This window comes from Bolinopsis microptera, chromosome 13 (genome assembly GCF_026151205.1).
Source record: "Bolinopsis microptera isolate Bmic1 chromosome 13, MBARI_Bmic_1.0, whole genome shotgun sequence".
NCBI lineage: Eukaryota > Metazoa > Ctenophora > Tentaculata > Lobata > Bolinopsidae > Bolinopsis > Bolinopsis microptera.
Window position 1 is genome coordinate 10,296,802 of NC_087084.1, and position 15,910 is coordinate 10,312,711.

The following is a 15,910-nucleotide window of genomic DNA, read 5'->3' on the forward strand; positions in this document are numbered from 1 at the left end:
AAAACCAATAACATTGTGCAAAACAGGGATACAATTCTAAAATCTAATATACAAATCCATCAATGATATCAAATATGAGGTAAAAGGAGCACAGAAAAACCTTATTTCTGTATACAGAAGTAACTAAACTACTAATGCTACATTGTGACTCTACATGCAATGACAGCTGAAATATGTCAAATATCTATATACTTTATAAAATTAATATCTTAACCTACAGATCTGGATACAGATGGAGAGGATAACCATATTCACGGGTCAAAAGTTTTGAAAAAAAAAATTTTCAAAATTAGATTAAAAAATCCCGTCCCCAGCCCCGGCCCCGGCATATTTTAGCCAATCCCGGCCCCGGCCTTGGCAACATTTCAAAATCCCGCTTAATCCCGGCCCCGGCTGATTCAACTTGGTCCCGGCCCCGGCCCCGGCTAAATTTCGTCCCCGGTCGATCCCTGGTCAAAACAAATATGGTTCTCCTCCCACCCCACCATTATCCACAATTATCCAGATCTATCCAATACTAAGTAATAAGTGAATAATGAAGTGAATCATCGGATCTTTAAAATTTATATAATTACAGAGCAGACCTGATGATTACATGTTTTGAAATTTATGAATTACCGAAAAACTTCATGGTATGTAAAACTGATATTTGACAGATGAAAGCTTCCTAGATTGATTGATTTATAAATTAAGGTTTGAAATGTATTTACTTATATTTAAATTGAAACAAATTATCAATGGAATATAAAGATGACACACGGTTCTTTGTTCACAGAAAATTGCTTGTGACATGTTATTATTACATTCTGAAATGACTAAAATATTAAATTAAATTCAACAATGAACGAAATACCACACTATGCTTACTTCGGAAAACACAAACGAAGCTCAACCACACAAAATAGAACACCACCCAAAATGTGACGGAGAATGATAATACTTGTCAAGTTGTGACGTTTTTAATTGTCTTATAAATACAATCTCTAAAATTAAGTAGCATGATTTAATAGCAATTAAAATTCAGTAACTATAAAATCCCATTATACACACAGGCACAGCCGCAACTATAAGTCTACTTCTCTAATCTTCCTAATTTCTCTCCACTAAAGACAAACTCTAAAGTTTAGAGTCTAGAGTCTAAACTTGTCTTGGCTCTTTAAAACTCTTCCCATTGAGCACTGTCTTCAAGTCCTCACAAACCCCAGTTAGTTCCTTTATAAACTCACTACCATCATTACCTGGAGGGTAGTAAGAAGCTTGAGTACCAAACCAGTCATCAAACATGGCGTAACCAATCCCGAGCCCATCAGGAACCACCGCAGCGAACCCGCCTACCTCCAGCGCGGGGGATACTAACGTACTGGTGGAGAGGATTATGTAGTTTAGTTTAGCGTGGTTAGGGTCCTCGAAGATGGGGAGCGGTGCACCGTTTAGTTTGTTATTTAGGAACTTCAGAGCAAAGAGATGTCTGTCGAATCCTGCGCCCATGGCAGCTTCTTTTGTAAGTTTGTTGTGTTTTTTGGAGCAAGCACTCAATAGTTCGGACATCTCATCTAACTGTGCTGGATTTTCTTTGTCAAATGCGATGCTACAAGCTTTTGTTTCTTTGGTACAGGGTCTGATTGTTTCAGTTCTGCCATATTTGAATGCAGCAGTACTGCAGGACTCATAAGAACCCACAAACTCCCTCTTGAATCTCCAGTTTGCCATCTGGAATGAAAGCTGACATATCGAGTCTGGACTAACTTTTAATTTTCTTAAGTCATTCTTTCCGAAGCCCTCAAACTTCATAACATCAAGCACAAAGCTATTCTTTACTTTTTCGAAATCTCCTCGAGCATTTTCTAATGCTTGAATCAGATTAGGAGACAGCTCAGGATCCAGTTTCACAGCACTTCCTCCTTCAGTGGGTCCCACATGGTGCTTTGCTATTGAATCTTTATAAATTTCGTTAAAATACCTCAATACCGACACTCCATCTCCCCAGGAATGTTCAAAGTGGATGGAACCTTTCCCATTTTTTGTCACAATCATGTTAAAACATTTGTCAAACCACCGGTTGTAAGCTTCCCCGTGTAACCCATTTTTAATGAGAGGGATTGCATCTGCTACACTAATCTCAGTACCAGGTGCTCTTTTCGCAACATCATACTCATCAAGACACAGCACAAACATTGAACTATCAATTTTATGAATGAGTTCAGGGTTGAGTGATTCCAACTCATCCCTGATGTCAGCCCAAGAGTCTCTATTCATCGAAGTAAAGTAACCAATAGAGTTGAAATTAACTTCCCTTGGATCCTCTAAAATTTGAGCAAGACTTGATTTGATAACCCCACCATCAAGCATATCCCCGTTACTATCCAGAGCATCAATACTGTAGAAGTGACCCTTGTGAATAACAACAATGTGTTTGGAGTCTGGGTACCTCCTGTTTTCATCCTTTCCTCTCTTAGGAACCCGAGTAGATTGGAACAGGTATGGGTACTGCCTCATGTCAAGAGGAAATGCTTTGGCAAGATAAGCTCCATACCAAGATAAAGATTTAGGAACATATCTGATCAATTTCTTGAACCTGTCAGAGTCACTTTTAGCAGGATTCATATGGTAAATGTCTGGCTCAAGGAGACCAGCTCTATACGTCCTGTAAAATCTCAAAGAAGATAAAATCAGATTTGTTGTGCGGTTGAGTTGAGTGTTTTGTGTTGGATCTGGGTCGTCCACAAATCCCAAAAAGGGGTTGTGGTTAAGAACCACAGGTCTTCTGTCCATTTGATAAACCTCAGTCCAAGGTTGGTGGATGAAAGAAGAGTTTTTGTTCTGTTTGTCTGCTGCAACCAAATGTGCTTGTAGCTCTTTGCCTTGTCCTGTGCAGTGGTTGTATAACACATATTACTGATTTTATGCAAATTGCACAAGTTAAGAATAAAAAGCGATCATGAATGTACAAAATAACAGGGCAGTAATATTAAAATGCTTACCATTCAGAAATTCGTTGACAATCTTCTCACTGTCCTTGTATTCTGATGTAGTTAAGATTGGTTCTAAAGCTGCCAGGTAACGTGAACAGGTGTCTTCTAGTTTTGGGATTGGTAAACGAGGTAGGGACTTCTGATAATGCTGAAGAATATTGGTGAAATCTTTAGCAGTTAAGAATTGTAGCAACACAACCGAATTATTAATAATATTCTCTTTAAGGGAATTTTTGGCAAAATTCAAGATACTTTATATCAATCTCATGACTGAATTCATTACAATATTCTACTTTAATATTACCTCAGTTGGTACGAGAGACCTGTGAATGTAACCATCATCAGTTGACAATTTCCTAGAGCAAGTAACAGCAAGCACTTTTGAAGTTGAAGCAGCAGGTAGTTGAGCCCAGCCTCGAGCAACAGACGGAAAGGATAGTTTTAACATTGCAGCATCATGTAACCTCTTTTGGGAAAATAAATTTAAATCCTTTGCAAAACAAAATTCTACAATTAACAGTTATATATAATACGTTTTATAATATTTGAAAATTTACCAACAATATATATTACAGATACACTGATACAGGTGAAAAAGTAGACCATATTTCTGACATGTGACAGTGATTAATCAATCAGCTTCCAGTGTTGACCAATTAAAACTCAGAATCACTGTCTATATTATCGATGTATGCCTGATTTCTCAAATACAAGGCATGGTCCTTTCAAGGGAAGTTGAAAGAAAAACTGAAATTTATTTTTGCCTAATAAAAAACGTTTTGCCTTCATTTTAAAAGTCTGAATTAAATTGACAAATTTATGCAATAGCTAGCATAAAATGTTTCTGTTGAAGTCGGTAGCTTCTCCTGTTATTTGAGAAGTTTAGAGTGCTTTATCTTTCAATATGCCACACTGTAACCGAGCATTGTAGATATAAAATATTTTCACATTGACTCACAAATTAGTACTCTCAAAGGAACAATAACAAGAAATGCGGCCGCTTTTTTTTGTGCATGGCCGCTCAATTTCCCGATCCGTGATGGCGTATTTTATCATTTTCTATACAACCTGGGGACCCCAGTTTTTACTGTTTATAAGTATGCAGATATGGCGAAGTGACAGGCCGAGCGCCACCAAGTTAATATAATTCCATATTGAATTTGAAAATCGTGTATATTTTAAAAAACCATATGCTTATTGTTTATGCAACCTGACACCCGACACGGATGTGTGCAAAATAGTATAAGTAACTCAAAATAATAATAGTATGCTATCAATTAGTGCCTAGTGGGATATGTACATGGTGAAATTAACAATGTACTTGGTCAGTTCAGCGCCGCGCGCCAACAATTAGCTAATTCGGATTATTCCGCAAAATAACTTTGCGCAGGTAGTCACGTGGGCGATTACAGTGTGTGCAGGCAGGTACGGTCGCTCGCAGGTACGGTCGCAAAGCTACCATATACAAAAAAAAACCTCGTTCGCTAACCCTTGTCCTTGACTCTTTTGTGCCTTCGGCACTTTGAGTCATGGATCGGGAAAAAATCTGTATATTGGTGCATAATGTTTCTGTCGAAGTTTGTAGCTTTTTTCTGTTATTTGAGAAGTTTACAGTGCTTTATCTTTCAATATGCTACACTATAACCTAGAATTGTGGATACAAAACATTGTCATATTAACTCACGAATAAGTAACATTATACTTTTAAGAACGATGAGAATCTGTATTTTTGACCGTTTCAAAGAGTTCTTTTCTTCTCTAGCTACAGCATTTTCAGTTTTTATTTTCATTAGTTACTGGATCCATCTTGTCATCTCAAAAAACAAGACCATCATTTTCTGCTCTACAAATTTACCAATTTGTTCTTTTGCTAATTAACTTGAACACAAACAGATAAACATTAAAACTTAAATAACACATATGATATATTAGCTGGGTATTTAGGGATATGGTGGCCTACAACTACTCCAACACTACCATGTTTGAGATAAAGAATGATGCACTAAGATACACCTGGGCTGGTTGGTATATCCTTGTGATCCTTAGCTCGCTCCTTGGAGACACCACCATCCTCTACTCATCACTAAGACACAAAGTATTTAACTTGCACATCATCATTGTGACCCTTATCCAGCAAATAGCTGTGATTGATTAAGTGCTCTGTGTCCTGTGGGTAATGCCAAATGCTGTTTCAACGATCATAGGAGGCAGAGGTTGGGACCTTGGAATGCCCTTTAGTTACATAAGAGTGTTTGTGTGCTACTACTGCTACCCAGCTGGCTCATTACTGATATGTGCCTTAACCACTACCAAGCTCTTGATGCTTATATACCCTCTTAGAGCGAGCACTTGGTCGAAGAAGCGTGCCTACAGAGTTTGTCTGGCTATTTGGCTCCTGTCTCTCTACAACCCAGTTACTTTTCTTGTCGTAGATAAGGAGGATCTGTACTATGATGCGAGGGTCTTCTCATACGACTACGAGTTTTCCTCTGATATCTGGCATTTTCTCGCTCCAATAGGTTCTTTAATTTTTCTGCTGACACCAAATATAGTTATTGTAGTAGCAACGGTAATGCTGATTATTAGGGTAGCTAAGGGTGCACTAGATTGCCAGAGAAGTGTACGTTGGCAAGGAATCATGATGGTTATAGTCTCTGCATCTGTGTACACTCTATCTGTCATACCCATGACGATATACTCTATTGTTGAGCCACAATTGGAAAAGGACCCAATCCAGCCTGACTTCTTTCATGCTTATTTCTACAGCATAGCATTAACAGTGGCACTCAATCTCAATCTGATGGGAAACTTTTTCGCTTACTTTACAGTGACTGGTTTCAGAGTCTTTGTCATCTCAAGCATCAGAGAATGGGCAACTTGTTTTGATCGTGTTCAAGAAGGTAATTTTAGATAATTGATTGAGTGGGGACTGGCCCATAGTACCAGTCAATGTATACTTAAAAATATATGATTTGTTAATTTTCATCATTAGTTAAATGGTCTTACAACTAATCATAAAAACTTAATTGAAATTATTTTGCCCCCAGACAGTGGTAATAGCACGGTCAAACTCTCAAAGTTAGAATTCGAGAACAACAAATTCCGCAATACCTTAAAGGTGAACGATATTAAATAAAACAAAAGTTGTGCTTATAATTTTATCACATTCATTCTCAATATAGTACGTAAGTTAAAATATATTTTCCACACGGATGCTTTTAAATTTGAATATTGATTTACCATACAAATCGACATTTTTATTTACGTTTTACGTTATTAATATTATACAGTGAAAAGGCAAAACACTGATTACATTTATACTCCTAGTAACAGTATTAAACAGGTTTGCTTTTTAGTAAATCGTTATGTTCCTAAAAATTACTTGTCCCATGCAGGTAATATGGACAAAAGTCTGCAGAAGAATTATTTAATACTAGCTACCTTCAACATCGCATGCTGTTAAATCCAAGATGAACATTGACTCCTAGGTACGTATTAACTATTGACACATTCATCATTATTGACGGATGTTACTCGTCTAAATTTCTTCGAAGTAGCGCCCGATGGCAAGTGCTTTAGTGCTACGAAGTAGCGCGCGCCGGGCCAGATCATTAACAATGGTCAATCATCATTAGATAAGTTGGTTTCTGGATTATTTTTACATGCGTTTCACTTAACAAAATAATTATTACGTTGATATTATAATTATGAATTAAACAGGAAAACTTGAACATCCGATAATAAACTACACAGTGGGCCAGAATAGGGGGGCAAGCTATATTAGACATGTTAGTACCATCCAAATATGTCTGAAAGGTGTTCTGTAGACTGCTTTGACCCAAAAAAACCATCCAAACCAATTTCAAGACCCTACTATACACAAAAACTGAGAAAATTGGGGATTTTTGAATTATGCTCCTTGAATTTTTAGCCCCAAAATGCCCAAAAATTCAAAATTCCTTACACAAGCCACAAAATCAGTTTTGAAATGCTTTTCTTGCAGCTGAAGGCTTTCAGAACTTGTATTTAAAATTTCATCAAGATTGAACAAAAGATGGCTGAGTTATCACAAAAATATGTATGCCCATATTTGGGCATAAGCCCTAAATAACATAGTTTAAGCCAATAAATTGGTAACAAATCGGCATTTTAAAATAATGCCCAAGTTTGCCCAAGTTGATTTTTCTTGTATATTGTAGGGAATCCTCTAAGCTTTCAGATGGTACTATGGAATATGGAGGCCTATTGCGGCCTAACAACTATTTTTGGTCTGGAAGACCAAAAATTTGCCTAAAAATGGGACAAAAACTCAGGCTAATGTCAAAAATCAGCTAAATTAGATAGCCTATTAAGGTTTTTTTCAATAAATTAAGATCTGAGAGTTGTTTTGAGATGTAAAAGGAGTCAGCTTACTTAATTATATCATATTTGAAGAACAGGCATAAAATAACAGCAATTTTTCACTGCCAAAAAGGAACAAAACCGATTTTTGAAAAATTGCGATTTTCGAGGCAGCGTCGCGGTTGAACCGTACGGAATTATTAATTTCGGTTTTTTGCATCTTGGAGGGAAACATTTTTCCGATCAGATCATTTTAAATGCATCCTAAATCGAAATACTCAATTTTGAACCTAATATAGCATGGTGGCCCACTGTGAACTAATGAAAATAAAATATGCTATGTTAACTATTGGTTTTACTATATGTTAACGGGCGATACTGATACTTGATAATATTTGTTTCAACTAAACATATAATTACCAAAAAAACATTAACGGGCTTTTCTCGGCTATACGTCACCGATTCAATGCATTATGCAATAAAGAAAGAAAAAAAGAGTAAAAATTGCTTTATTTTCTGTTTTCTTCTCCCCGGAGTAAAAGGGTAAACACTGTCACATGCCAAAAACAATATCCCTAGAAACATATAAGTAGTTTTTAAGCAACTTTTCTTTTGCACTCGATTTTTTTGAAAATTATTTTTTACTTTTACGGCTACGTTTAATAACCAAAATTTTGTTTTAGTCATGCTTTTATAAAATATTTCAAAGATTAAACATTGAATATGTTGCTTTGCAACCATTTTGTCAGAAGCAAGAATGCTAGTATGCGCGGCGCGGCGAAGCCCTCCAATGGTATAGATAATTTATTTGATTGCAATATTTTTATTTTAATAGCTACGATGATATAATTGATATTAATTGACGATGTCAATTCATGGCAGCTCTTGCAAAGTCACATACAAGTCATTCAAATATGAAATAATAAATATTGATAGGCCTCAGTGGCGTAACGTTGCCTGTTGGCGCCCTCCGCCGAAAATGCGCCTCCTATTGGCACCCCCTCCACTTTTGGCGCTCCTCCCTAAAATTGAACAAATTAGGTGATTTTAGAGGATACGCCGGTAAAATCTCTATAAAAGTGTGTTTCTAGAGCAAAACGCGCAGTTTGCTGGGTGGCGTAGTGGTAAAATCCGGTCTGATGCAAGTCGGCCAGTCACCAAGCTGCAAATTGGTACAGCTTTAGCTGGTGACACACATTACACACCCCCTGGCTCATAGGACTAACCCCTACAACCTGTATACTAGTATAGTGCCTTCACACAGACTAGCTAAGGGTTACCTCAGGCCAGGCTATTATGTTCATAAACATAGAATAGAGATTAGGCGGAATGACAGGCTGAGCGCGGCCCAGTAAGCTTAGGGTAACTGAAAAGGTGATAGGCACCTCAGACCATCCCAACACCGGGAGAGACCTGCCCCTTTGTTGTGTGTCAGAGCGGCGAATATGTGGTGACCTTATTTAAAGGGCTTTCACAGTAACCAGTTGCAGTGGTTTGACTAATTATGGATTGGTATGTTTAGAATGAGCAGTTCTGGTCTTAATCTTGTTTCAAGTAACAGATGCATGTAGGAAGAGAGTAACTAAGATTAAAAATATTAAGAAGTCATTTCTTCCGGAGTGAGCTATTCTTTACTGGAACAAACTCCCTTCTGAGATCAAGAATTCAGATAGTGTTTTGAGTTTTAGAATTAAGCTGAAGTAGTTTAAGAAAAGGTGTTTTGTTAATTCGTTAAGCAAGGATAATTCTTTCTGGGAAGTAACAGGAGAAATTATTTCTAGAATTAAAGGAAGCAATTATATTGAAAATAAAAATGATGTGGTAAAAAAGGGCTTTATAAATCTTCATTCCACTGGGAAGTATGAATAGGTTTTATATACATTATTTTTTCAAATAGTGTAATGATATTTTGTAGAGATCTGTGATGATGTGATGTCATAAATTTGACTTGACTTTACTTTACTTTATTTTAAATTAAGTCTAACATTTTCCGTTTGTCCAGATAGTAGTTGGACCCATGAAAAACCCGGCTGTATTCCTTCATGCATCGATAACATCATTACCAATGATTTAGACAACATTATAACATCTGGCACATTCAAAGACAAAATCACACATCATCACCCCATATTCTTAGCACTCAACACACACCTTGACCAGAACGATTGCAAGATTAAGTATGAACAGTTTTATGACTACTGTAACTCTAACGTAGATAAGTTCACCGACAAACTATCCAATAGTCTTGATAACACTGTAATAAATTGTTTTGATACCTTTGCTGACACATTTAACGTTGCTTTTGACGAATGTTTCAAGTTAGAAACCCCGAAATGTACAAAACGCACTATGCAAAACAATCCATGGATTACACCAGCAATTATAACATCAATAAATCACTGTCACGAACTATACGAAAACTGGGTCAAAGCTCGTAAAGTCAAGTGCAATCTAGGAGATACTGACACAAAAGGTGGCTTCTGTCACTGCGCAGTATGTAACAAAAAGCGCAGTGAGTACTTAACTTATAAATATTATAGAAAAGAACTCAAAGTTATACGTGAAAAGGCTCAAACTTCGTACAACATGGGTAAATTTAATGAAGTTCAAGGTGACAGTAAGAAAACATGGCAACTAATCAATAAGATACGCGGCAAAGGGAAACGAGAAATTAAACCCCCGTTTGTTAGACTAAGTCCAATTCAATGCTTTACGGACTACTTACCAAGGCCAAATACCTCAAGTATATTTCTCAGCGATTGTACACCAGAAGAAATAGAGAAAATCATTAGCGAACTCAAGAATGGAAAAGCTAGTGACATCCCTATTCACGTCATCAAACGAACGTCTAAGATTATAAGCCCACTCCTGTCAGTATTATTTAATGAACACATGAGAAATGGAACTTTTCCAGACCGACTGAAAATTGGTAAAATTAGCCCTATATACAAAAAATACGGTACAGAATATCTCGAAAACTATAGGCCAGTATCTACCCTAGCTGTGTTCGGAAAGTTATTTGAGAAAGTAATCTACTCCCGTTTGTACAGTTTTCTTGTGTCGCAGAACGTTTTGTTTGAGAACCAGTTTGGTTTTAGGAAGAGTCACTCAACTAACCACGCCCTTAATTACTCAGTTGACTATGTAAACTCCCATATAAAGGAAAAGCAACATGTATTAGGTATCTTTATCGACTTATCAAAGGCATTTGACACTATCAGTCACGATAAACTTCTCATAAAACTTGACAAATATGGTATAAGAGGTAACGCAAACGAGCTTATTGGAAGTTACCTATCTAACAGACAGCAGTACGTTTCAGTTTTAGGTGAGGAATCTGATAAACTCCCTGTTATTTGTGGAGTACCACAAGGTAGTGTTTTAGGACCGCTACTGTTTATAATTTACATAAACGATATCTATAACTCATCAGACCTAGGAAAATTTATACTTTTCGCTGATGACACCAATATATTTGTAGTCGACAAATCTGTCCAGAATCTCTACCAAAAAGCTAATACTATAATGAATTCTGTTTACAATTATATGAAATGCAATCTTCTCCACATTAACATCAAGAAATGCTGTTACATTCACTTTACACCAGGAAAGAAGGATGTAACTAGTAGTAGTAGTAATAGTAATGATCTTATTTTAACGTTGAATAACACAGTCATTAAACGTGTTGATGAAACTAAATTCCTCGGCGTTATTATAGATAAAAACCTTAACTGGAAACCTCATACTGCATATCTTAGTTCTAAATTAAAGTGTGAAGTCGGTAAACTCTGCCGTATGAGAAGATTTATACCTAAAGAGCTGTATAATGACCTCTACCACACCCTCTTCGAATCTCATCTAGGATATGGGATCTCAGTGTGGGGAGGCATATCGAACAATAGGCTTGAACCAATATTTAAAATTCAAAAAAAGTGCACTCGTATTCTATTTGGTGATCAAGAGGCATACAGTAATAAGTTCAAAACATGTGCTAGAACCCGCCCAATTGGATCCCAAAAACTTGGAGCCGACTTCTATAAACGAGAATCAAGTAAACCCCTTCTCAGCAGAAACAAAATACTCTGCGTGCATAATTTGTATAAGTACCACTGTCTACTTGAAATGTTTAAAATAATCAAACTTCACACTCCAATACCGATGTACAATTTATTTCAAAAGTCACCCCGACGTGATAACTACTTTATTAACCCCGCTGCAACCAATTTGTTTGTATATAAAACCTCGAATATGTGGAATAAATTCCTTAAACCTTCTAGTAAGATTGACTTCTCGTCCCCAATTGCACTTGTTAAAGGTCGCATTAAAACTATGCTACTCAATGCTCAAAAAGCTGGAAACACTGATGAATGGTCAGAACTCAACTTTGATGGAAATGACATGTGCCTATAATAAGAACACACAAACTAGTCCATATAGATTTCATACTACACACACAAAATAACACACACAATACACACCACAGTCAAACATAGAAACTATATATTCACGCATATAACACAAAACACTGATCAGCTCAACCGCTTTACACTGGTGTCTGGACTTGTCTGGAGTGTCGTCTGGAACGTGGGACGGACTCACAAATATATTGTGTAAACGTAGCGCGCGAAACTTAAACATTGTATAACTTTATCATTTCATTACCCAGCGTGATTTACCGCGCCAGAATAATAAAATGACGCCGCGCTATATCCGTAAACTTGCAGTCATTTTGCATTTATATCTTATATTTTATATTTTGTATCTCTTACTACGTAACGCGAAAATAAGTTGTATCACACTCCCGGTTTTGGACCCCAATGTTAACCTTGCAGCAACTGTGTCAGCCCAATATACTCTAGAAGTATGATCACACCTATTTTAATGAACAAGAGACCCATAATTAATATAATCAGATACTCGTCAACAGCAGCAGTTTCCGTCCGTGTGATGTGTTGTCCTTCTCCTTTCTGTGTCCCCGTCGTTTTGTTTTGTGAAATGTATTGTAGTAATGTTTTAATATTTAAATCGAACGTAACTCAATAGTTAATAATAACAAACACAAATACTATTTTAAATAATTGATTAATATCGATTTATACCAACAACCAAACATTAATTATTCTTTAATAACCTTTTATATATGTGTTAAACGATCCATGGCATATCTAAAATTCGATAATGAACTTCATATTATTAGTGCCGCGTGCTGATAAATATTCTGGGAATCAATCCACCCAATCGTGGCGATAACATATTTTTGTGCTTGGCCGGTTTTAGGTTTGAGTTTGTGCTCCAAAAGTGGTAAATCGGGTGCTAGTAAAGCTCTTGCAGGCAACTGGCTCCTTTTGCCAACTGCTTTTGGTTTAAGCGCTGACTCACATTTGGAACTGGCACGGGTATAATTGTAATATCCTACGAAGTCAGCATGTCATATTATTTCGCAAAACTCGTTTAAATATCTTGACAATATTTACAATTTACAATTTAAAGTTTATGGTTTTAGGTTTAGGCGCGGCGCACCGCTTATATGTTATATTTCAATCATCTTCTATTTTCAGCGCTGTGTTGCTACACGCTGTATAACATGTGGACCCAGCGCGGTGCCGCGCCTAAGCAGCAAAAGAGTTATTTATTTTAAAATTTATTTTTGTATCTAGCAAAAATGATGTATTGTTTTTAATATGACGTAGAATTAAAGCTAATTCCGTACAGCCTAAGTATGCTCGTTAGAAAAACTATCAACAATGAACATGCTAGCTTTCTTTATTTTTGTAAGTCGCGTCGGCTGACATCTTGGGTTGTACTGGATGTAACAAGTTTATTATCGGATGTCTACTTATATTTATTATGATATTATTATTCATTGTAATGGCAATAAAATTTAAATTTTGTTTTACTTAAATTTTGTTTTACTTAGTAATCAAAAGAGAAGGGAGTTTTCTATCACAAGGAGTTGACAGCCTTTAAATAATAAAACATATCCCTTCAGCTTAGATTATGTCATTGTCAGCAGTTCACTAGACCTATAAGATGGGAGTTCTGGAAGTACAGCCGGTGAGTTTTAAAAACCTTTTAAAAGGAATTACTTGTATCTTTTATACTTGTCTGCGACTTTTGTTCTAAAGCAAGTGTAATCTGTTAACCACGCTAGTTTGTCACGTAATAAGGAATTACATCTTTCCCCCTATCTCCATTGCCACATTTCTATCTAATAAAGTTAACAATTTCTCTATAAATTTATGTTAAAGATCTGAATGTCTGACGTGAGGGAGGTAATTAATTAATTCAGAAAATCTAATAGTATTAATGTTTTTTATCAGGGTGGCTGGGTGTGGGTGAAAAAGGATTGTTTCCTTCCTGCAAATGTTATTTCCTCGGCAAATGGAGTCCTGACCTTAAAGATTGATAATGATGAGGTTAGTTATTCGTTTTTATTACACATTCAACTTCTAAGTGCTATCGATTATAATTGTCATTAATGTCAGTTAAGATGACTTTTGGATGGAATTGAATATTCATTTACTTTTAAAAATTTGTAATTTGCATGCTTGATCGAACATAAACAAAATTTAATCCGTAACTACTGCAGGTCGTAAAGGTGAACAGTAGTGACATGACAACAGATAAGTACAGCATAATGCACCCATCCAGTTTAACTGGTACCCCTGACATGGCATCACTAAGTGACCTTCACGAGGGTTCATTGCTCCACAACCTTAAAGTCAGATACTTTTCCAATGAGATTTACGTGAGTTGAAATGAGCTACTAACCTGATCAGTAATGATTTTAAATGGATCGTTGTTACAATTGTCCGAGGAATTGTTAAAATTTTCTTGTTTTATTACAATATTATCATTATTATACTCAAGTTAACAGATTTAAAATGTAAATGTTGTTTATCATTGAACATTTTTCAGACATACATCGGATCTATATTAGTTGCGGTGAACCCCTATAAGCCTATCAGTGGGCTCTACTCTAACGAGAATCTTGATAAATATAGCAAGGTATGTGCTCTTGTGAAGATGAGTCCAACCTATTCTTGAACTCTCAGCTTGATTCTCTATCAATATTTCAGACAAATAAACAGAAATAACAATCGAATTTGTGTTAAAACCGTGTTCTTACTTTTCAGTTATTCATTGGTGAAGACAAGCCACATATCTATGCAATTGCTAACGAAGCTTTTAGAAACGTTTGGAAAACTGGAGAAAGCCAATGTGTTTTGATCAGGTTACAAAACTATATTTCAAACTGTTATGAACTTGAGAACTGATAGCAAGGCGATGTTTATTTTGTATCTTACCTTATCTTTAGACTTAATCTTATGTTGGATGAAAAATTACAACACCTCCCCACTCCCCAGTAACCCAGTAAAATTACAAACAATTATAAACAATTAAAAACAATACATTACGTGATTGGGAATATTCATTAACTCTGATCTTAAGTTTCGGGACTTACAGTAAGTGTCGACCAAGATAATAAAATAATATTTAAATACCAATAATTAAGATTCTGAATATTCTTAAGTACTACAAAAATATTTTCAAGCATTTTCGAATATTTTGAATATTTTGAATGTTTTCAGCGGTGAGTCAGGAGCGGGTAAAACAGAGAGCACGAAGATGATCCTGGACTTTCTAAGTGCGATGGGAGCAAAGAACAATAACGGGGAGAAAAGTCTCGTATCTTCTCGTATCCTTAGCAGCAGGTTACATTAATTACTAATTAACTAATGCTATTTGTACAATGCTATTATGAGTTGCAGTTAGAAACTAGAGTCATACGTCTGGAATTAATAATGACTCAAACAGGTTCACATTGAAACTAGTTGAACCTGCAAAGGGCCTCTACACTCTACACTCTACATTTATAATAACGATTAATGTAACTACCAATATCAGTATACCCAGGCACACTGATGTTGCCGTATCACATTCACAATATGTATTTATTGTCAAATCTTTTCACATTGCCAATGTCCAGTGTGTAATTGTACGCTTGATTTAATCTGATCGGCCCTCGGGCCTCAATGCTCTTTAAAAAATATAATGTTAAAACATTGCATAGTAACTACAATATTTATAAAGAATTCATTTAAATTTTGCACACAAGTTTGTACATGACAGCTTGTAAGTTAAAATAGAACTGCTTGTACGTGTAATTTCGGTATTCGCTACAAATTAAGGTAATTATCTTCCAATTATAAACCAATTAAGGTATAATTAGTTCGTATTAACTTGAAATACCAACACTCGCTTACACAAAATGTTCACGGTAATTGTCTCGGTATAATTGATACACGTAAGTTAGTTAGAGATGGAAATTATCTGTAAGACAAGAAGGAAATCAGTCAAGATAGCGGGGATTTGACTTTTGAGTAATAAAACTGTTGAGGTAATAATATCATTCATTATATTAAGTAGTGTAATAAAACTTCTTAAGTTGATAATATGCGGTTATTTACGTATTCAGTATTCATACTATTGATATAATACTTCAATATTATGAGAGTTCTATGTTAGTGGAAAGAAGAAACCCAATATTGTAATTACCTAGTTACCTTAGTCAAGATAAACGCAGGAAGTGAAAC

At 35.9% G+C, this 15,910-nt stretch overlaps 2 protein-coding genes across 5 annotated transcripts in view; one reads left to right on the forward strand and one right to left on the reverse strand.

Moving 5' to 3' along the window:
• Window positions 1-14: 14 nt before the first annotated feature.
• On the reverse strand, window positions 15-3,434 carry LOC134825192 (carnitine O-palmitoyltransferase 2, mitochondrial-like). Its single transcript, XM_063837345.1, has 3 exons — window positions 3,277-3,434; window positions 2,982-3,120; window positions 15-2,867 (listed from the first exon to the last, which is right to left on the reverse strand). The coding sequence occupies exons 1-3, from the start codon at window positions 3,418-3,420 to the stop codon at window positions 1,138-1,140; spliced, it is 2,013 nt and encodes a 670-aa protein (XP_063693415.1). The 5' UTR covers window positions 3,421-3,434; the 3' UTR covers window positions 15-1,137.
• A 9,849-nt stretch (window positions 3,435-13,283) lies between these two features.
• Window positions 13,284-15,910, forward strand: part of LOC134825538 (unconventional myosin-X-like) — a 33,153-nt gene continuing 30,526 nt past the window's right edge. For all 4 annotated transcript variants that reach the window (XM_063837766.1, XM_063837768.1, XM_063837767.1 and 1 more), the window contains exons 1-6: window positions 13,284-13,367; window positions 13,634-13,729; window positions 13,903-14,061; window positions 14,232-14,321; window positions 14,450-14,547; window positions 14,906-15,028. In XM_063837766.1, coding sequence (XP_063693836.1) covers window positions 13,344-13,367; window positions 13,634-13,729; window positions 13,903-14,061; window positions 14,232-14,321; window positions 14,450-14,547; window positions 14,906-15,028 — 590 coding nt within the window. In that variant the 5' untranslated portion in view covers window positions 13,284-13,343. The remainder of the gene's footprint in view (window positions 13,368-13,633; window positions 13,730-13,902; window positions 14,062-14,231; window positions 14,322-14,449; window positions 14,548-14,905; window positions 15,029-15,910) is intronic.